The 22615-nt window shown below is 40.7% G+C and overlaps 1 protein-coding gene and 1 long non-coding RNA gene across 4 annotated transcripts; both read right to left on the bottom strand.

Annotated features, from left to right (window-relative positions):
* Positions 1–613: 613 nt before the first annotated feature.
* Positions 614–22318, bottom strand: nt5c2b (5'-nucleotidase, cytosolic IIb). 3 transcript variants are annotated; one of them, XM_051384346.1, is made up of 18 exons: positions 22106–22318; positions 20871–20990; positions 15842–15915; positions 10642–10759; positions 10308–10403; positions 10113–10204; positions 9852–9909; positions 9152–9245; positions 7678–7731; positions 7389–7472; positions 7128–7169; positions 6895–7002; positions 6598–6664; positions 6329–6499; positions 6008–6059; positions 5647–5707; positions 5110–5286; positions 614–4518 (listed from the first exon to the last, which is right to left on the bottom strand). In XM_051384346.1, the coding sequence occupies exons 2-18, from the start codon at positions 20969–20971 to the stop codon at positions 4231–4233; spliced, it is 1737 nt and encodes a 578-aa protein (XP_051240306.1). In that variant the 5' UTR covers positions 20972–20990; positions 22106–22318; the 3' UTR covers positions 614–4230. The 3 variants fall into 3 exon arrangements, with proteins under 3 accessions (XP_051240306.1, XP_051240307.1, XP_051240308.1); XM_051384347.1 differs by lacking the exon at positions 22106–22318 and adding an exon at positions 21178–22049; XM_051384348.1 differs by lacking the exons at positions 10113–10204; positions 10308–10403; positions 10642–10759; ... (1 more) ...; positions 20871–20990; positions 22106–22318 and having other exon boundaries at positions 9152–9408.
* Positions 11393–15831, bottom strand: LOC127354460 (uncharacterized). Its single transcript, XR_007881551.1, has 2 exons — positions 14470–15831; positions 11393–14437 (listed from the first exon to the last, which is right to left on the bottom strand). It is a non-coding gene; the product is annotated as an uncharacterized LOC127354460 (long non-coding RNA).
* Positions 22319–22615: the final 297 nt, after the last annotated feature.

The following is a 22615-nucleotide window of genomic DNA, read 5'->3' as shown; positions in this document are numbered from 1 at the left end:
GTCTTGAAAACATCAACTTGTAGAAATATCCACATCCACCTTGTGCTTTCATCTGGGCAACGTTACCGCTTCACCATTTTACAAAAGTCTCTCGGTCTGTGGCTGCAGGGTCGGATTTTTTTAATAGTTTTTTTTATTTCCTTTTATTTGACAGTGACCACTGGAGATAGACAGGAAAGCGGGGTAGAGAGAGGGGATGACATGCAGCAAAGGGCCACAGGTCAGATTCGAACCCTGGGCCGCTGCAGGACTCGGTCCATGGTCGCCAGCTCTACCAAGTAAACAAACCCGGCGCCCAGGGCCGGATTAACTTGAAATGAGCCGTGGGCCTCTACTGACCCTCGTTCTTCACAGTTTCCATACACTGTGTTAGAAAGTAGCAATTATTCAAGTGTAGCATGTTACGTAACAATGCAGTGTTGCCTTAAATACCTTTTTACTTTAGTTTATATTGTGCTCTAATGGAGAATATTTTATTATCAAACAAATCAGCAATTAATTCAATTGTCACCAGCTAACAGCCACAATGGAGCCTGGAAGTCGCCCGCTGCACCTGGTTGGTAATCCAGCCTCCCACAGTAGTAAGATATAAACAACAAGAACAACATGGAAATTATGAAAAACTATCTTTATTCTACATTTTTATGTAATTTACCTCAATGTACAGTCTGTAGGGTAATTTCTGGAAACAAACAAAACACTGTTTGGGAGAACATGAATTGATATGCATAAAAACAAAAGATTACTGTAGTTTAGAAAATGAAAGGTGACTGTTTTGGCACCTGTTAATGTGGGTGCATTGTGGGCATCACAACGATGGATAACAATCTCCTACAGCACTGAAACCTATTTGCCAGACTTTAGTCAGTTCAAAGTCAGAGCAACAGACTTCTGTGGTATTGTATAAAAGTTAACGAAAAAAAAAAACGTTTTGGAAAAAAAATAAATGATAAGTAAAGGAAATGGAAATGTCTATTTACAGTTCTGTAAACCAGGATCATTTAAAAACACTAGCTTAGAAAAATAAAAATAACCCAATGGTGTTTGCAAGGAACATTTTTGTTACGGAACTTAACATGCTGTTCACATTTCCCTTCATTGCCAGTTTCTTTTTTACAGGTTTGCAGTTGTTTTTGTCCCTGCGTAAACTACAATGACAAATGTAAAAAAAAAGCTTTTCCTGAAATGATGCAGCCCACATAGAAGTAAAACCAATGCTACCATAAACCACCTTGGCAGAACAGATATGCTAGTTATTTTCACATGCATACGCAAATTATGCAAAGAAAAGACAGTCGACCATTTCCTATTAGCAACAAAGCTGCCTCATGTAGCATATCCAGTTATTCTATGTTCAAGAAACTAAAATCTAAATTGATAATACAACCATTTCATTTGTAAAAAAGAAAAAAGAAAAGAATAGAAAAAAATAAAAGATAAACAGCTGTAATGTGTTTCTTAATGTCCTACAAGGTTTCATCCAATGAATCATCATAAAGTCGCAATTAAACACATTCACCTTTTCTCCACACCAAATCAAGCCAAAGCAAAAATGATGCAGCTATTAAATAGACGGCATGTTCCTTCCCTTTTGTGGCCTAAATCAACAGGCCGAGCCAACACTTACAGGACTGATCCAACATATGAAGACTAAATATAAAAAGGTGAGAAATGTTACCATACAGGATACACTGGATGTTAAAATAGGAAAGAAAATAAAAGATCAAGTCACCGTGTTTGAAATTCTGGCAGCTCTCTCGGTGCTATTACTATACCGGCACTGATGCATTTGGACACACGTGTTAAAACAGACACAAGTGATACCTGGGTTAAAGGCCCTGAAAGCGGTTCTCCATGAGCGTGACGCTATGGACGATGGGGTCTTACATGAACGCACTGTTTTTGTTATTTCACATTAGAGATAGCAGAGTTTGTGTTTTTCTCTGTGCTCTTGTCACTACTTTGAAGTGGGTGGGGCTCCGTTGGGAAAAGCTGTTGGCACATACTTCCACCAATCAGGATTCAGCAACATTTGAATGAAAATCTGATGGCAGTTGCGGGCGGGGTTGTTTGGTCACTAGACAGTTTCCATATGAGTATTAAAGCGGTTTACAGAAATTAGGTAAAAGAAGATGCAAATTACTACACGTTTTGAGAATATTAGTTCATTGGTTCATTGAGATTAAGAGTCAGGTGCCACCACTGCAGAAGAAGGTGCAACAAGGTAACGAAATTAAAAGAGTGCCATTCAAACGTCAGATGAACAAAAACAATGTGGAAACATGATGGAAATACTGTCATTTAGGTTTCTTTCATGTATTCATTTAATGTTGTTGTCTGCTGCAATTCTTCGTCATCATTTATGCATAATTTTGCACTTTTTTTTTTGCACTGTCCCCTTGTTGCTCCTATTGATATACCAACTTTCCACTTCAACCAAGAGTAAAGACTTCTAAAGCATATTTTGACTTTTTTTTTTTTTAAATGAATGTATTGCATTTCTACTCAGGATCTTTTTTTGGGGGGGCACAGAATTGAAAATGCACATCAAAACAGGTGTATGGAAACACACTTAATGTCAGTTAAATCAAACCACACCCACACTGCTGCTGAAGCAGGTAAACTAGGAGTTTTTGAGATATAAACTCTTCATAAATAATACCTTAAGATGTTTTTTTAAATTGTCAAAGTTAGTCAGAAATATTTTGTGTTAGAAATAAATAAAGAGGTTTTCAGGGGCTTTTAAGTTCAACAAGCTTCTGTTGACCTGTGCTTAAAGTAAATTCAAAGTCAAGAGCTTAAACTCAGAGATCTTCATCCAGTTTTAAACTACTGATCACAGCGAGAACCGACACTATAATGAAAGAGTCACTTCACAGTGCTCGGAGGCCCAACAGTAGAATACTGTACGCAAAAGGAGATAAACGAAGCAAGCCAATCACAGTCTGCACTTTGGTAGACCTACTGAACCTAAAAATCCTTGTTTCCTTGCATTCTCTTTTCTTTGCATTACACACCTGACAAAGATCACTTCAAACATCCCTGCTTGAGCTGATCCAAACTGTCTTGTATTGTTCATCTCCCCTTCTACAATAAAACCCTCTGAAAAAGTAAAAGAAATACTCGAGTTCCACCTTCCTAGTAAGTAAGTAACCGAGTGGAAAAAATACTGCATGTTAGCGTTAAACCATTCACCTGATCGCTATTTACAGAAACACTGTCGTAGTTCAGGGTTGTCATAGAGTCTATCAGCATAAAATATGTTTACAGTACTTTGTCATCATTGTTGCTTGGTAACAAAATATCAGTTCAAGAGCCACTCTGGGAACATGTTTCCTCAGCCAAACTTCACACAAAAAATGCATCTGGTTATTGATTGGTTTAACGCCAGCTTGTGCTTGAGTGCTCCTGTGCTTCGGTTTAGTACGATGGATCGCTTACCCTCACTCAGGATGCTGTCTATTTTGGCAGACACACACACGCACACACATTTACATACAAGTTAGAACAAAGCACTCCTCCATAACAACAAGAAAACAGACAAGATGAAACTAAACGGATGAAAAATAACTGAATGTTGTTCCCATGTTGCAGTAAAAAATGTCTGTTTTAATACAGTATGTGCATCTTTTCTTTTTTTCTCTTTTTTTTTGACACCGCAACTGCAAAGTGTTTTTTTGTTTGATTATAATTTGCATACTGTGTCAGCAAGGCAAGTCTGTTGGAATTAAAACTACAGTTTACTGACCTTATTGGATGGATTTAAGTGTAAATATGACTACATCTATCTAATCCACCAGCAGGTCTTAAAAGTCAGCTTATAAAACATTCAGCGATGAGTCTGTCTGACGGGAATAATACAGAAATCAAAATAAATCAATTAAAAACCATAGAGTGTTTTTTTCTATAATGAAGCTAGGAAAACTTGGGTTTAGAGGACCAAGCATGCATATGGTCTTCTGACAGTCATATGATCTGTCTTGCTACTGGTCCTTTTCACTTTCCATAGAAATCTCCAGTATGTGTGTGTGTGTGTGTGTGTGTGTGTGTGTGTGTGTGTGTGTGTGTGTGTGTGTGTGTGTGTGTGTGTGTGTATACAGTATTGATATATACACACACGCACTGGAGATGTTTTTCCTCCCTGCCTCACTTTGAGAGAGGTAACTACCTGACTCTACTGGGAAACATAAGAAGGCAGGAACAGGAACGTGTCTTTCCTCTTTATGCTTATTACTCCTCCTCCTCCTCCTCCTCCTCCTCTTCCTCCTCCTCTTCCTCCTCCTCCTCCTCCTCCTCCTCTTCCTCCTCATCATCATCCTCATCGTGGCAGTGAGTGATCTCCTGCGGCGTCTGGGGGAACAGGTTGGGAGGTTTGATCTCACTGAAAGAGCGGGTCAGCTGGTTGCGTTTGCACTCCAGGTCCTTGCAGTCGCTGCAGTGGGTGCGGTTGCGTGTGGCCAGCGGCGACTCCGTGTCAATGTCCACGTGGGCGTGTTCAACCGTCGACTCATGTGGCATCTGGGGAGGAGGAAAGACAAAATGTGAGAAAACAACTTGGCAACACTAACAGACTTACTGGAAGAGGCGTGTCTTTCTTTAACCAGAGGGTTTCTGAATAAGGCTTTCATCAGGGTGTTTTACAGAATGGGTAAAAGCTATGATCTTCATTCTCCGCCCTCTGGTGCGAGATTCAGAGATTATAAAGAAAGAAAGTTAATATCACTCGCCCTCAGCCGCAGATTGAGCTTCATCAATACCAGTAAGAGAAATAACAGTCACTGACTGCACTAAGACTCCTGACAGACAAAGATATTGATTACATTACCCACAATGCAACACAACAGCTTCAGACTGTTATGCTAGTAGAGGCTGATGTAGCCTTGAGTCACTATGGGCCACAGAGGTCTGTAAGTTCACTTCTCTCCAACTCCGCACCCCCAGATTTTCCTTCATTTTCACACTTTAGACCCAAAGAAATATCTATAGATTTATAGAAGTTTTATAATCTTCATTGGTATGAGACAAGACTTTCATATCTGCATCAGTAAAACAAAGACATGGTATTGTCTCTAACCTTTCAGGGTGAACGGTTTATATCCAGATACTCACCAGAACGTGTGCAGCTCTGAAGAGGTAGCTGAAGGGGTAATACAGCAGGTTGATGAAGGAGGCTGCGTACAAGTCAGCGTAACGCATCACTTGAGAGGCAAACAAGGTCTGTCTGGAGCCACTGCGGAAAAGGCTACCCATCATGCCGTAGCACATGTCCATGTCGTGTGTCACTTTCTAAAAAGGCAGGAAGGAAAAGAGAAGACACTGGTGAGCCTGCAAAATCATGCCAAAAAAATAAGATATGTTTACCCACTTCTAAAAGGATTTACTATCCTGACCCTAGTAAGTATAGTATCTTTATCAGGGGCGTTGTTGTGGTTGTTCATTGACACAACTGAATCAGCAGTTACCTCACCAGGCACTGAGAGAACAATGAGGAAGTGGATTATTGTTAATGATAAGACTATAGTAGACACTGTATCAAACATACTGTAAACATGGCCATTGATAACTAGGCCGTCTCTGGCAGCCAGTGTTGAAAGCATGTGGGCAGGTCTCTTGATGCCATAGAAACAGAGGTGATTAAGGCCATACCTTGACTCTTCTCTGAATAGTGCTGATGTCTGGCCTCTCGTTGCTGCTGCTGTCCAGATGTCTGAGGAAGGACGGGGAGAAAGACGATGAGGACGAGAAAGAGAGCAGGAGGGATACTGATATCAGTCTGCTGAAAGGTAATGTGTCAAAGAGGTGGTTGCAACAGCAAGATCGTACCAGGCTATAACTAACATCAGCGTCGGCAGCTATCAGGCGGCCAGAGAGAGCCGACCCTTTAGACTTTACCCTGTTGACCCCCTGTCAAACACACGCTCACATGCATGCAAATAGACGATGTTACTGCACAGAGCAAAGAGCAGCTGAACTGCTGGGAAAAATAAGCTAAAAGGTCATAACTTACTTGTAGAGTTCTGCCAAGAAAATGTCCAGCCCCTGCAGCTCCTCGAATAAGGCTGGAAAACATGAGAAGAGGCTGAACATTAATATCCTCGCTACTAGTGTGCAAAAAAGATTTACAGTGCATATACAGTATTCTAGCGTTAGTTGGCCCTAGTGTAAATATCCAGTGTGTTTTGACTTTGAACCAACTGGTTATATGATCTGTATAACATATCTAAAGTGATTAGGACTGCAGTACTTGGAAATGCACATACAGTCAAACTGCTATATCTGCATGTTACTATGTGTAGGCCTGTGTTTATGTGCGTGACTACAGACTCACAGCTCTTGTCAGTCCACACATGCAGCTCCTGGGCCAACTCCGGTATAACCAGGAACGTCCTCCAGCCTTGACGTTTCTTGGACTTGAGGATGTCTCCAAAGATATGGTCCCCGATGTAGACTATGTCCTTCCCCTTGGCCCCCAGCAGGTCACACACAATGTCTGAGGAACCTAAAGGAGAATGACGTGACATTACAATCTTGTCAATCACAACTACTGCACACAACTAAACACTAGGTCAAAGAATGACTAAAGGAAACTAGTCTTACCTCCAGAGTAGACTATACCATGCTGCAGAGGTCCTGTGTAGGTTCCTATCTTTAAACGCCCTGTTGTCTGAAAGGAAGAAAACATATCACATTGGTGAGAGGAACCTTGGCACAAACAGAGATTTTTATTGATTTGGTAAACCCTGAAGGGTGCATCCAGTAATACATAAATCAAAAGATGGCCAGCAGTTCAAAAGCTGCCGTTGCTGCTGGGCTGCAACATGTTCAGATACGTCAGTATTCACATGCAGCGCAGCTATTAGCCAAGTCTTCTCTGTGTGTTGTGGGTCTGCTCACCGTGTCGACTTGTCTGAGCACTGTACCCTCTCCGAAGAACAACGGCTTCCTGGCGTCCACCAGGATCAGATCAAAGTAGGACTGCCAGGGCCGGTGGGAGGTACCAGCCTGTGGGGGTTACAAACACACACAAGCAATAAAGTCACACATACACATATGAACAGAAAACATGTCTTTCAGCTTCACCTGTGTATTCAAAGTGCGATCAAAGGGGAAGAAAAACTATATTTTACCTTCGGGCCATGAGGGAAGTCAAACAGGTAGGTCATGATTTTCTGTGAGAACACAACACAGACTGACAGTCAAACCAAACACAGCAGTGATTAGAGTTAATGCAGCTGCTAGTGCTGCCAACACACAAGTAGAAGCTCTTAGAAATGGAACTCAGCATTAATTCGTCATCATCTGTACCACCACTGTGGTCTTTAAATGGACTTAATACTGTTTTCCCCTCAGAAGTGAAGATTCTACCATTACTGCATGCCTGTACTCACATAAGTGTATTTGTAGTCACTGTTGGTAGCCAAGAAAACCTTGGCAACTTCATTCATTCGGCTGAGGAGAAGAGGCAACTTCCCCTGGTGGGATCAGAGAATAAACAAAGAAAGAATAAGACTGAAGCTCTAAGCATCTTTACAAAACAGCCTCTTCTCAGAGAGAGAGAAGAAAGAGAGAGAGAGAGAGTGAGAGTGTGTGTGTGTGTGTGTGTGTGTGTGTGTGTGTGTGTGTGTGTGTGTGTGTGTGCGTGCTCTGTAGCAACCTTGATGAATACAAACTACTTACATCTTTCACTACATACTTCTCCAAGTTCTCAACCGTCTTCTCCTTCAGAGTGCCCTACAATGTGACACACAGGAGACAGACTTGACAATCTACATTTCAACTACACAATCTTCAGAAACACCACTTCCTTAAGTTAGCAGCATCAATATTAGTCATTTCATTCAGCAATAATTTGGTAACAGTTGTCAGAGACAACCCACACAGAACACGAGGACTTGTGGCCTTCAGCTGTGGGTAGTACAGGATGAGCAGTACTGATAACAGCAGTGATAGATTTAATGTTAATAAAAAAACAACTCTTTCATGCATTGCAAAAAAAAAATGTAATTGAAGGATTACCTACATAACTGTAATATAAGAGAAAATGTACACATCTCCAGTGCACGTAGAACAAATAAATTGCACATCCCAACCACTAGGCCATCAGAACATCCTTTGCTCTTTGATGCTAGGGATCTGACAACAACTTAATATATGTTCAGCACAGATATTTTAGATGGCCGGTTTTTGGATATTAATAGCCCCAGAGGGCGACTATTTATGGCTTTGATGACTCTGTGCCATTTGGCCTATTGCCACCATCCAGGTAGCTTGACAAGTTGTCTTGATAACTGATAAAAATATGACCACAGGATCATTAGATGTTAAATATATATATTTAAAAAAAATTTTTTTGTAAGGAGTATATTCAAATGCAGGCATATTCCTAACCTAACAAACAAATCCTGATCTTACCTCCCCTTCCAACTTACAGCTCTAGTAAAAATTTTAAATATTTCCTTGATCCAGACTAGGGATAATACCAATATATAATATTATCGCATATAGTCATAAAAAAACACTGAGATATAAGTATATTGTTGTGAACATCCATTATCGGGATAATTGTTAATATCCTCACATGAGTGAATTGAAAAAGCTATCTAGCTTGCTAACGTACAATTTTTTTCATTCCATATAGTCACTCCAAAATCCTAGACTTGTCAAGGCTGACGGCTCGACTTGTACGTGATGTTCCCCACAGAAACGAGTTAAACCGGAATGGTTGAAACTACTATGGAGTCCAGACTTAAGACTGACAAATGTTTGCTTCTTAATTAAATGTAAGGTGAAGAGATATGTATATACAGTATGTATAATAGTAGTATACAGTATGTTCTAGTGCCATTTGATGTTCATCGCAATAATATAGTGAATTGTAATATTTTGTTTAGGATAATGGTAACGTGAAATCCTCCCATGCCTAATTCAACCAAATGAGCCAAACTGCAGGTGTAAAAGCAAACTTAATGTTGGCTGCTTGTATAAGTCTAAAGGCCAGACTGCCATCAGCACTGAACGTATTCATGTCTAGACAGAAGCATTACAGGCTGTGGTTAAATTGAGCAGCAGCCAGGCATGGATGTGAAGCCAGTGTATGCGTCAGCGTGATAACACACTGAGGTTAAAATCGCAACAATCACAGTGGTCTTACCTTGAAGTGGACCCAGTCGACGGCGTCACGGACATCCTGGAACATGCTCTTGTAGGACATGAAGAGGTCGCCATTTTTGAAGCCACTCTCACAGCTGGAGGAGAGGAGCAGAGACACACACGTACACAGCCGTCGGACAGGCCACATATTTACAGAAGGTTTTTCAAAAACATGACATTTGTTTTTTGTTTGCTTTTAAATGGGATAGCCTTCCCTTGTTGGAGGGGTCCCCAGCCAAACAGGAAAGCATTCTCCCCCTAAAAGACCAACAACCAGGTTTCAGAGGACAAAAGACATGCAGCCATTCCAGATTACATTCTCAACAAATTTACAGGTCATTTTATCTCCTTACAGTAACATTTAAAAGATTATCTTATAGTTATATCAAGATTTCATTCTCTGTAAAAGTTAGTGAGAACATTATCCATTCCTATCTCATTCTGAGAAGAATCCATGCTTTTCTACAATTAGTAGAAGAGATTAATAAATCACTGTTATAGAAAAAAAAGGGTTCTTTGACTGAACTCCCATTTGATTTCCACTTTAAAACAATTAGCTTAGATTAGCAGTTGAGACACCTGGACCCTCCCATGCTGTAGGGCTTGCTCTTGACCCAGTTTGGCTCGCAACTGTCTTTGTGTCACCATGTGGTGCCCAGAAACTTGTTGCATGACAGATAGTGTAACTAAAAGTTCTTCACCTTGTGTATCTGTCACAGTTGGAGAAGAAATCCACCAGGCAAGCAAAGAGGTAGGTCTCTGTGAAGAAAAACAGAAAGACAGTGAGAAGTTATCAGTAGTGAAAAGCTTGATCAAACTTGTCTTTAACACAATTGGAAAGGTTTCTGCTAGAGACTCCCATAAAAGTAATATTCAGCTTTTAATCAGGATAATGTGATTTCTTGCCAATTTGCTCTCTTTCTAACAGTGGCAGTATTCTCCTCAGTGCTCAGAGATCTTACCTGGCAGGTTAAAGAGTGTGTTAAGGATATAAAAGCGCTCTGTATCATCTCTCTGGATAAACTTGTTTGGGTATCGTTCACGGATCTCAGGGCTGGGAAAAGAGAAAATACAAGATGAATTCTTCGTTGTAGAAAAAACATTTAAATTTGACATATAGCACAAATTGTTTTGGGGGGGGGGGGTGACACACTCACCCTCGGAGGAAGTTGAAACCGTGGACACAGACCAAAATATTACCATAGGCGTCAACCTTCAACAGGTTTCCATACATGGTGTCAAAGACAAGGCCCCTGAAATCAGGAAGAAATAAACAAATAAGTCCACATTAAACCAACTTCTCTAACTTACCAACAACCATAAAAACAACATCTGAATTTTTGTAACTGCCATCATTTGTGATATAATTACGGTTACTGTCATTATAGACTGCGAGGAACTAAAATGATAAGAGACAAGGCCATAAAAGCAGCAGTTGGCAGCCTTCATCATCAGAATAATGTCTATGTGTGTGTGTGTGAGTGGTCTGACCTGGTGGGAAAGGATGGGTCGTAGACAAAGCTCAGCAGCTCCTGGGGGTAACCAATGGAAACCAGCCGTTCCACTGTGAGCTCAAAACCTAGTGACTCGTACTCCGGTGACTTATACACTAGAATTAAACACACACACGTACACACAGTGTTACCCCAGTAGCCCCAGTAGAAGAGCACAATACACACGGTGCCACAGTGAAGTCTGGTGTCTCATCTGGTATTATGACGCTACAGTAAAAAAAATACAAATAATGCAAATTTTGTTCATACACATTGATATTTTTTGGAAAAAGGTGAAATTAAGTCCAGAGACATATCCTTGCTCAACAGAAGATAACTATCTGCTTAATCAACTCTTAAAACTGGTATGTGGCCGACAGAAGAGCTTGTCGGGCGTGTGTAACATTTACATAAAACACTGTAGTAGTTGAGGAACCTGACCTGTGGCTGATGCTGTGATTACACAGCAAACAATGTTTCATTAGAGATAACATACAGTCAGTGGAGCTCACTCATGTTATGAAACACTTACATGTGACTTCACGTCCACTTGAGAGTCTGTGGTGTTGTCTCAGTATTTTGATAACAACATGTTCTCACTCTACAGTAAACCCCCCCACCCACACACACACACTCATTGCCCTTCTCACTCCTTGCTATCAACAAGGGCCTTGGTGTTCTGCATGCAAATCCACAAAGAAACAGGATCAGGCGTGAGAATGAAAAATTGCTCAACTTTCAGCAGCAGCTCTAATGAGCCTGGCCGAAGCCACCCCCCTAACACCCCCCACCCTGTCAATGCCGAAGGCAGACATTTATCCCACAGCCAAACCTGAAACACAGATTGATGCTAGGCTAAGAAAAGGCTGGCAGAGGATTACAATGCTATCTGACACCGGGAAAAGAATATGTCAGATGTTATAAATACGAAAGGGAGAATGCGCTTGTGTTGTTGCCTGCTTTCTACACTTCCAGTGGGGCGGTACGGGGCCCCTGGAGGGGAAGAAATATTGGCTGATGATGCTTGGATAGAGGACAGTTAGTGGGGGAGCAGCACTGCAGGACAAACAGGAAAACATCTGTGTCCTACTCTGCAAAATGAGTGTTTCTAATTCTGTTTCACACAGAAGCATAATGAACATGCACTGAGTTACAGGGAAATCTTGGGTTCAGTAAAGCTTTGTCCTTTTGTTGACACCCCTACTCTGTAAGCCTTTCTGCATTATAATCACGTAACCTCTTGCAATTCAACTAGCCCCCCCTCTCTCCACCCCCTACTGTGGTCTCCCAGCAAACTGAGGGTTTGGGCCCTCTGCCCAAAGCAGTAGCATACACCATCTAAATTGCCTTTACTCCTCCTCCTCCTCTTGCTCACTTGTCACCCTCTGTCACCTTTGCTATCATCACTCTCTCTTCTTTCTTCTAACTGTGTTGACCTTGGGAGACTGGTGGCACTTACACAACTGAGGATAAATAAATTCACATCTCAATGTAGCTTATATAAAAGTGAGTAGGCTAGTCATTTAGGATCAGTAATTTGTTTTGTTAAATGACATAACAGCTACACCTGCACAGCAGCCATTTTGGCCACGAAGTGAATGAAAAGCGCAAACAGCCCTATCTAGAGCCAGTTTTTGGTTTGTCCGTTCCAGGCTACTGTAGAAACATGGCGGTTCAACATGCTGGCCTCCACAGAAGAAGAACTGTAAATAAAAATGACTCATAAGGAAAAATGAAAAGTAACGTTTGAGGGAAAAAAAACACATCTTAAGTTAGTATTTATTAAGAGTTTAAAAACTCAAAATCTCAACAAAAGTGCTTCACCAGGACTCTGTGGGTGTGGTTACATCAGATTTGATCAACACACGCAAACAACCACCCAAATGTTGTCAGCTAAAGCCGACTGGTGCACACAAATATGTGACATCACCTTTTTCCATCTAGGCCTCGCCCACTTCAGACCAGTGAGAAGAGCACAGACAAAAACACATCCAGAAAATCTCATTTGACAAAACCAAACTGTTCTAAACGTTGACAGGCCTCCTCCAAATCCAACACTGACCATGAGCACAAATGACTTTAGTTTTAGTCTATAGTTTTTTAACTAAAACCATTTTACTTCTGAACAACAATCCCCCCCCCTTCAAAATCTCCACACAGACACATGACACCTATGGCCTACATTGTATGCTTTTCAAAAGTCCTTCTAGACATCCCCCACTATTTCACATGTTTGAAGGCTTCATCATGATTTGTAGATTTGTTTTTCCATAAAATCCACAACGGAAGCTACAGTCATGGAAAGTTGTACATTTACTAAACGGGCATCAGATAAAATCTTATCATCAAATATTATTGAAAACTCGTGTTTACAGTGTTTGCGTGCAGACCGGATGTTGTGTTATTGTTGCTTACAGCGTCCTTGACTCTCTTGCATATCTGCTTTACAGGGGTCGTTGCTCCCCTGCTGCAAGCCCCTTCTCGCATTTCTCACGCTGTCAGTATGCACATGTACACAAACACACGCGCACACACACAAACATATGACCGTCTACTTAGAGCTGAGGCGAGAAGCGGACTGTATCTCTGATGAGATCGTTGCCAGTTACTTATACTCCTGCTGCTCCAATTGCTGAGGTGTGTGGGGTCTCTCTAGAGTTTATAGGCCAGCTCACCTCAGGCCTACGTGTAATGCACACCCCTCAAACACAAGGTAAACAGCCTGCACCCTTCTACTAATAGACCACTAAATCCAAGTCATACGAAGTGTCCCACACGGAGACGTTTCAATCTGAACCATGTCACATAGCCATATTAGAAACCTTAACACCTTAACTGTCTTAATTTATCTGTAGCCACTCATATGCAAATGTAGGCCTCTGTCACAGATTTATGACACACACTGTGGAAAAATTAGAAAACTTGAGCTTAGCCTCAGGGGCCTACATTCCAGCCAAAAGTCTGTTGGAAAACTAGGACAAAACTGTGTGTATCTCTCAATGCATTCTGGGCCTCAATGTGTGTTTGAGCAACAATTTCTGCAGGCGTCTATGTGCTCCGAAAGGGAACACAAAGAACAGATGAGGCAATGTTGTCTCATACCGTGTTGATTTAGTTTACAAAGCCTTACAGGATATTACAAAACGTGTGATGTGTACTGTGCCACTTGCGAATGTTTCAGTATTAGGGGAAATGTAACCTTTGATCTTCATATGTTTGGGTGATTAAGATCAATAATCTTGTTAGAAGTGTATCACAGCACCATGAAACAACAGGAGTAAACTTACAGGATCTTGGACCATGTTCTACCTACCTTCAGATATCGAGCTTCACCTTTTGCACTTGATAAGGTAGCAAATAATAAAACTATTGCTCAAAATTATAACGTTTAATAAGATTAGGGCCACATTTTTTGTTAGTTTTTTTGTGTAACACCATCATGGTGTGCAAAATGACAAAAACTGCATGGTGGTGGTGTAAAACTGACTGAATCACTGAACATGATTTCAGGAGCTTTAAGGGGATAGAGTAGGTACCGCAGTATAAGGAAGAATCCCTGATGGTTGGCATATGCATCGTCTTACAGTGCATATCATAATAATATTATTATTATTATTGATTGGGTAAGTCTGGTTTAAACATCAGTTAGTTGAGCTGTTACTAGGTATGAGCACTGGCAGAGTGTAGAGCATTAGTATTGATCGTACAGTTAAATATAGGCTAGGTTACCGTGAGAATTGATTGACAGCGGTTATTAAACTGTTGACAGGAACTATGTTTGAGGTGATACATGACTTTAATGGACTAAAGCCAGTCAGTCAGAAACCACGGTAGATTTTTATAATTCCATCCTCACACAACTTTTTAAAGACATACTAAATCAACAAATTGGTTTTTGGCACATTTCCATACCCATAATGGCAATTTCAACCAGAAAAGTAAAAAGCACATACTTCAAGTACTTGGCACATTTGAACTGCCTTTAACACCCCCTAAAAACAAATACTGCAGTCGGCCAGGGTGCTGTGGTTAAGCAGCAGTCGCTCTGTGACACCACCAGCACGTCTGTGGTCCAAACCTGAACACCCTCCAAAGATACATGATAGCCACGCTTCAAGCAAACATTAACACTTGGTTATGGGCTCCCATAAAGAAAGTCATGTCAACAGCTGAGCGTCTGTAAAATCTCCTGCCCTCTGAACGGGGATAGGGGTACAGAGCCAGACAGGGACTACGAGTGATCCCCGTTCTCAAGGGAGCCATCACTGGTGAACTCAACAAACAAACGTGACCTGCTTTTCAAAGTCAGGGAGGGTTTATTTATAGAGACGGAGAGACCAAAAACTGGAGCTGAGTCACAGAACAAAGTGGCATGAAAAATCTGGATATTTTTGGCCTAGTTACTGGTCAGTAGGAAAAAGAACATACAATCGACTTTGTAGGGAGCTATGCTTTTAACATTTCGTTATCCAAGTTTTATAGTGAGCTCAATGTGTCACCGGCATTGACCTAAATAGTATTATGTGGACAACAGGCTGCAGTACTGCGTAGAGTAGCCAAATATAGAGGGGAAAAAAAGGGATACTGTAGAGTTTAACATTTACAAAAAGAGACAAGGCCAAATGAGATTCCACAACTAGGGATTTGTTTTCAAATTCAAGGAAGGGGTGACAAATCAGAAAAAACATACATACTCACTAAAACCCTGCAATGGCATTAACTGAATGTTTTTTCTTCTCATTTTGATCAATGTATCCTTTTTATCTGACTTAAACTGATATATGTACTGTACCTCTGGACTTATACATACATTATTAATATGACAACATAAAGGACAATCTACGTAATCTGACGCCTTGTTATGCGACCCTCTAGCCAACTTGGACTATGTATCAAACCTATAAAAGTACCAACAGTAATGCTAATGATTGTTTCAATTACAAATCAATGTATCAATTGTCATTTCACTTTAAAAATGATTCGTTTAGGCTAATTAATGTTAGAAATAATGTCAACTGTCTGTTGAAATGTCTCCCAGAGCCCAAAGTGTAAAGTTGAAAAACCCAAAGACATTTAATTAGCAATAAGAAAATGATCAAAGCATTTAATACCTCACATTTAAGAGACTGTGAAAAACAAATCATTTAGATTTAGATCATTTAGAGGTGATCAGTTAGGTGCACGTGTGTTTAACTTACCTGCTAAAGTGTAATCCATATCAAAGCCAAAGCACTTTATCTTCTCCATTGCCAAGCTTCTGTTGACAAACACTCTAGAGAACAAACAAGTTGAGGTAAATGTTTTAGTTGCAATACAATATTCAACAATAAGATCAGCATTCATTCTGAAGAAGACAAATATTCTGTGGAGAATATATTTGTTTGAGCTGTTTCACTCACTGAATAGACCTACTATAACCCAGACTGTGATGATAGAGGGTCTATTCAGTATCCAGAAACAATTTACCAAAATACTCAACAACTCAATAAGTCAATTACACACGCATACACGCACACACGCACACACACACACACACACACACACACACACACACACACACACACACACACACACACACACACACACACACACACACACACACACACACACACACACACACACACACACTATTAGCGAGATTAAGCAATTTCCTGCATGAAAAAAATGTAGTGATGTGGCATATATTTTTGACAGTGTGTGGACACATTGTGGACATTGTGACATATGAAAATAGCCCTCAAGATACTGTATTGGATTCATAACTTTGGGTACTGAAAAGTGTATTTATCAAACATTTATTCAAGTCACTTTTCTGTTAACAAAAAAAACAGTGGCATTCAATTTTTGGCTCTACACTGTGTCACAAGCTGAGCCTGTATGAACCCCTTCAAGGTGCCATTTCAAGCATACATTATTTAATTATTTTAAAATAATGATATCAAATTTCACCTGTTTTTAAAATAATTAAAACTATTACATGACAAAAATATGATATAATGTTATTTTTCATTGCAGCAAAGGGTGGCAGTTTTACAATGTAAGAATTCTAAAATTAACAGCACCCATTTAAGAAAGAGGCAGTTAACTTTAGTCCTAATGTTAAACAAAGGAACAACTTCATGAGGTAAGGGGCATCTTATGAGTATTTGAGGAAAGCTACCCAGAGAACAACCACAAACACTGGCATGTGCTAACAAATACCTTGCTATGGTTAGCTATCATGTCAAAATTAGAACTGAATGCACGTAAAATGCCCGGCACATTTTTACGTGAGCAACACCAAAATATTCTGCCATGAAGACTATTTATACTCATTAGTGGCTGGAAGTTGCAGAGTGTTTACCCAGTGAAATATATTTGAGATGTTTTTCTGCTTGCTGGCATTTAAAAAGATGGGTTACAATTTGGTACTTCTCAGTGACTTACAAACCTAGTCCAGGAGAAGCAAAATGATATTGAGGCAAAGTTTGCCAGTGGTGACAATAACTGAAAATACTGGAACATAAGTCACAACTGTGTACTTAACAATTTATGGCCTTAATTTGAAAGACTATATATTATTTTGCTTTTGTGTTAGAAATTACAAATTCTAACTAAAATGACCACATATTGTTACACAACTGTGCACCACTAGAATGGACTTAAGGAACAAGAACTTGCCACACAGGAAGTTAGCAACACTCCAAACCAGGGGATGATAAAGCCCTACACACTTAGCTCTGAGCATGAAAATCTTCCAGGAAGCAGGTCTACTGTGCTGACTCATAAATCAGTTTGTAGACTGGGGGTCCACAGTGACCACAATGATAGACAGTGTTTACATAGCCTGGCTGACACAGCTTTCACAGAAAAGACAGCCACACACACTGCTGGCGTAACTCTGACTGCTGGCACAGACCTACATATCTTATCTTCCACATCTGTGACTGAAAATGTTTAGCTGTTCTCCTAGATATTTACACACAAATCAATATTTAGTCATGCTAGAAATAAACTAAAGGAAAAATCTAAAATATCACACAATAAAAACAAGGTTACATCACTTTCAACAGCACACTAATCCGACACAAGCTCAGAACTCCCTCTGTCTGCATGGCAACCTATCTTGACATTAATCTGTGACAATGACCCTCTCACCCTCACCAATGTCTAAATCGGTTGTGAAATACCTGGCAGCAGATCCATAGTGAACGAGTTCCCATTTAGATCTTAGTCCAGCAGACGACTGGCGATGCATTCTGTGCGAAATTGTAACTCAGTTTGACTCTCCGTCGGACTGAACTGCTCCATCAACACAGGGCAGCTCTGGTCCACAAACAATGCCCCCCCCCATCCCTCCTCTCTCTCTTTGCTTTCTTGTCATTCAGACATTTTCTGACTTGTTGCAAAAATGATTGTTGCTATTCCGCGTCATTCTCTGTTGTTGTTGTTGTGTGCTGTCAGTCAGGGTTGTTGTTGTGCAGCATGATGTTTGTGGGCCCTCAAAGACATCCAGAACAATCACAAGTCAGGTAGAATCAAGCGAGCCCCGGCCCAGAGCGACAGCTGCTTACCATACGGAGATCTGGTTTAATGTAAACACTTACAGAATGAGCGGACTTCTTTTTTTTAGAAGAATCTCACAGGAGCAGATATTTCTAATTTTATTTTTTATCCTACATGGATGCATTTTATGGAAACAAAACAGGAGACTAAATATGAATGAATTGTATCAACAAGAGTTCTGTTTTTTCTCCACAAAATCAGATAACTTAAGTTAAACTTAACTGTCTTGTATTCAAAAAAAGATGTTTAGGTTCCTCAAATTCAATTGGTCATTTTTGAATCTCAATTTCAAGTCAAGCCAAAAACTTAAAATTACACAAATTGATTACATCAAGCCTGAGCCAGAAAAAATTATGTGTCTTATGCTCCAAGAAAAACAGGTTTAGATGAGCGACCTTAAACTGCAAGCACTTGAATTTTCTGTCTGAATTAATTTTAATTAAATGAATAAATTAAATTAATAAAAAAAACTTGCATATTGAGATATTTTTATTCTATCAGTGGTATTTAAATTTCAACATTATGTATTTACCACTAATTATTTAGGTAGGTATTCAGATTCTTCTAAAACTAATATGTTTATGTATTTTCTTCCTAGAATATACACTTCTTAAGCAGAGGTACTCCTCATTCAAAACAATGACCTCATTTACTGTCAGGATTTCTCAGCATTGAGGGAACATAAATTGATCAAAAGACAGCCATGAAGGATAACTTAAGTCTGCTAAGCACATATTGACAATGGGTCGGGGTGGAGTGGGTGGAGGTCACTTGATTACCAGAGTGAGTCTCGACTTTGGTCCTGCTTACTTCACTACTGCCTCAAACAGCCCACATGGGCCACACCACACCTACAACTGAATCCCTTAACAACTTCAACTCCATCTGAGTGCAGCTGTGCGACAATCTGTCAGATTTTTTCCACTGCTTTCTAATCTCACAAAGACAGTGATTCGGCTCTCTGTGATAGAGAGTTTATCTGTGCCGGGCAGAGTCGTCAGCCCTCTGGTATGTGACACACGGATCACCATCAGGCTGCATTGTTTCAGCTGAGCTCTTACTTTGAAGGAATGGTCTTTGTCTGTCCATGAGATAAACAAAAGGTCACCTTCGATGGCCTCTTGAATAAAAAACAATAATGATTGAACAGATCAAGCAGTCTTGGTGATTTGAACTAAACAGATTTACATACAAGTATATTGTTTTAGCGAGCTCCAGACCATTTTTTATCTCTATTATCTGTCATATCTTTGCACGTGTGATTGGTTGCCTGTGTGCGCCTAAAGAAGGTGAAGGGATGGGGGGAGGACCATGAACTGGATGAATGACAGTATGTCAGCACAGCACACACAGAGCTAACAGACGAGTGACAGTTTCATGAACCCTGTGAGCATTGCATATTATATAATAGTGTGAAGGAACAGCAGAGCCCAGTGGACACACAGGTCTTAGGCTGAGTTAAACATTAAACAGCAACACACGTTTTATTACTCCGACAAGGAATAAATTCCTCATTAAATCAGCCTTTTAGCCAGTATGACTACAGGGCGTTTCCAGTCAACAGGTTCAGAAACAAGGGTATCTCACTCATAGAAGCTCAGCAGTCTGGTGATAGGCAGATGAGGCAGAGAGGACTTCTGCATAACAACCATAAAACTACACCCAAACATGACTGTGTGCGAAATCTACACTAGCAAAACCTGCTTTATTTCAAGTTGAAGAACCTGAGTGACAAGGGTTCTGCTCCACTTAATGAGATATAAAAGCAGGAAATAAATGGACCCTAATAATTAATGATATCAAGAGCCTTGCCTTTAGAGCAATCTAAGTAGAGAAATGTTGTAAATCCTGGGTCACTATGGTCCAACGAGTAAATGCCAGAAGAAGTTGGTCAGTGACATTTCACTCTGTTATAATGACCATAAAGAAGTGACACAATGTAAAGGATGTAAAAAGTTCAGCTGGATTTACTTTGGTCTTAATGGCAGTTTTACAGCTACGTTTCTGAATTTCTTTGATGACTTGCTCTGTCTCAGTGAAATGAACCGTGAATGGACATTTGGACATCCATAGCATATCTGACTCCAGTATGGATTAGATATTCTAAGAAAGCAGTGATGGTTACAGTTTAAATATGGTCACACTGAGTTTGACCAAGTGATTGAACAATTATTACTTCTTTATAACTCAGTTCTACATAAGGAACTTCCCATTTCTCAAACTGTTCAGTGATTAGAGTTAGATCGGTGACGGGGGAATCCAGGCAGAGCAGTGGACCTGACTCCATCCGAGCAAACCATACAGATCCAAAAGTTAACTTTGCTCAGTGGAAGGAAACACAACTATGGATTAAGGCCTATGTATATTCCTCCAAACATAATCTAACAGCGTGAAAAAAATACTAAACTACTGCATTGTTTTAAAGTATTCCTGCTGCTGATGTCGTTCATCCACATCTGGCAATTGTTGTTTTGATTTAGAAATTGTTGTAATGTTGTAAAAATCTATTCATACGTTCCCCTTTTTGAAGTATGACCTGCTTGTGTGAACTGACTGTAAATTCCTTCAAAGTGAAACTCTAGGTGTTTCTGTTATTTTTGCACACCGACCGAGGGGTATCCCATCTGGATGTAGTTTCAGACAATAAGAAATGCACCTAGTGCCTCCACACGTGTTTCTTACCTGTGGTATGGCTCTCTTCTGTATTTTTTCATTGTCAGTCCGTCCATGTTGGCAGGCAAATCGGCATAGTTCTGCAGTCTGTCACTCCATGAAGTTGTCATCTTTAAAACCTTTCAGTGTCTGGGGAGGAGGAAAGCAACACATATGGAGGGGCTCATATATCTATATATGTAGTATATAAGAGGTCACACTAGTGGGGCCACGATGTTCTTTTAAGGCAAAGTCAAAGAACAAAAGCCAATAGCAAAACTGAATCTAAGACCAATGAAAGATTTAGTATGGAGTAATGCTAGTAGGCTATACTTACCGAACTACCCCGTGATTAAATGCTTGTTTGGTGAATGCATTCGGCCACAAACAAACAAGCTTAGACAAAGGCCAAAGAAGAAAAACAACACTCTGTATTTCAGCCTCAGTGGACTGTAAGTGGACTGTAAGCCTAGTCTTGGCCTTGACCTTATAATGGTCAGAGATGTAAGCTGACACTATCACTCTCCCACTGTCTCTGGAGAGGCTGGGCAGGAAGGAAAGGCAGAGGTCAGCTTTCTCCACAACAAATACAACAAAAAAAAAAAAAAGTGAGACTCGCTGAGGCAGAGGAGAACTGTGAACAGGGCCACAAACACTGAAACACTGACATCAAGGATAACTTTACAGCGTTTACAGGAGAGTAACCTTGACACCTTGGCCCCCTGAGTGAACCGGGTCCCTTGGGGTCTCTGAGGAGGGGGGGGGGGCAGCCAGGGACTAAGCAAATCTACCCAACTGGACTGCGAACAAGAAATGAAACTGAAAAGGCTAAACACAAGTTGTAACAGGCTTTGTTACCTCGGCTCAGTCTTAAAGGGAGTGGATCGACGTCTATCTCAACAACAATAACCACACGTAACCATCGCTGTCACTCGTTTCAGGCTGTCTTTGGGGGTGCAAATATAAAGGGCTACTCGGCGAAACCAACCGGTGGGAAGATTAGCTTAAGCTAGTGTAAAAGTATCTTCACAAGCTAGCAGCAAAGAAACCCCCTTGTTCGCAGCGTACCCAACGACGTCCTGTTATTTGCTCCACCGTAAGAGCTAGCTAACAACCTCTGTAAAGCTCCTTTCTACCGGACACTGATGAGGGGGGACAGCGGAAGGTGAACCGGGGGAAGCAACAAAAACAAAACAAAACAAAAGCCACAAAGTATGGGGGCATATTTCCCTGCGTTTAGCTGCGACTGGCGTTACTGTACTCACCTCTGAGTTCCTGAATAAAACAACTGCACCGTCAGTTAGTCTGAGCATGCGCCTTGAGCTGTGTACAAGTCGGAGAAGTCGCTGGTGTGTATTTTCTTACAGAAAGCAGCAGTCAACGCGGTGATGTCTACACTGTACAGCCAGGAAGCAGATGAGTGTTCCTGCTCTGCCTGCTCTCTGCTATCTCTCTCTCTGCGCTGCCAGCTGTTGTTATGAGACATTCATGGGGCGGGGTTTAATCATGTCTATCAAAAGGAGGCGGGACTATCTGCCGTCGTGGCACAGACACGTGACTGTTATCAGTTGACTGTGAGGTACAGACAGAGACACCTTCAAGAAGAGTGTACGTTTGTCTTGTTGCAGGGGTTAATCGTCTGTCTGCAGCCGTGGGAAGACTGCTTCCATGAGAACAGTAAAACAGTGCTTTAAAGATTCAAAATGGTAGATTATGTGGAAACTTGTGTAATTGCAAGTGCACAAACAAAGTAAAGATTAGTTGTCTGGTGTTTG

Source organism: Dicentrarchus labrax, unplaced genomic scaffold (assembly GCF_905237075.1).
Source record: "Dicentrarchus labrax unplaced genomic scaffold, dlabrax2021, whole genome shotgun sequence".
NCBI classification, from domain to species: Eukaryota; Metazoa; Chordata; class Actinopteri; family Moronidae; genus Dicentrarchus; species Dicentrarchus labrax.
This window is presented reverse-complemented; position numbering and strand designations above follow the sequence as displayed.

Bases quoted from the DNA above. Each gene is read 5' to 3' on its own strand.
- nt5c2b (XM_051384346.1), bottom strand. From the start codon at position 20,971: ATGACAACTTCATGGAGTGACAGACTGCAGAACTATGCCGATTTGCCT. The intron at 9,910-10,112 runs GTAAGATCTCTG...TTTTCTTCACAG, and splicing joins CACACTCTTTAACCTGCCAG to AGACCTACCTCTTTGCTTGC. The intron at 5,708-6,007 runs GTAAGTTATGAC...GTCCTTCCTCAG, and splicing joins TTCTTGGCAGAACTCTACAA to ACATCTGGACAGCAGCAGCA.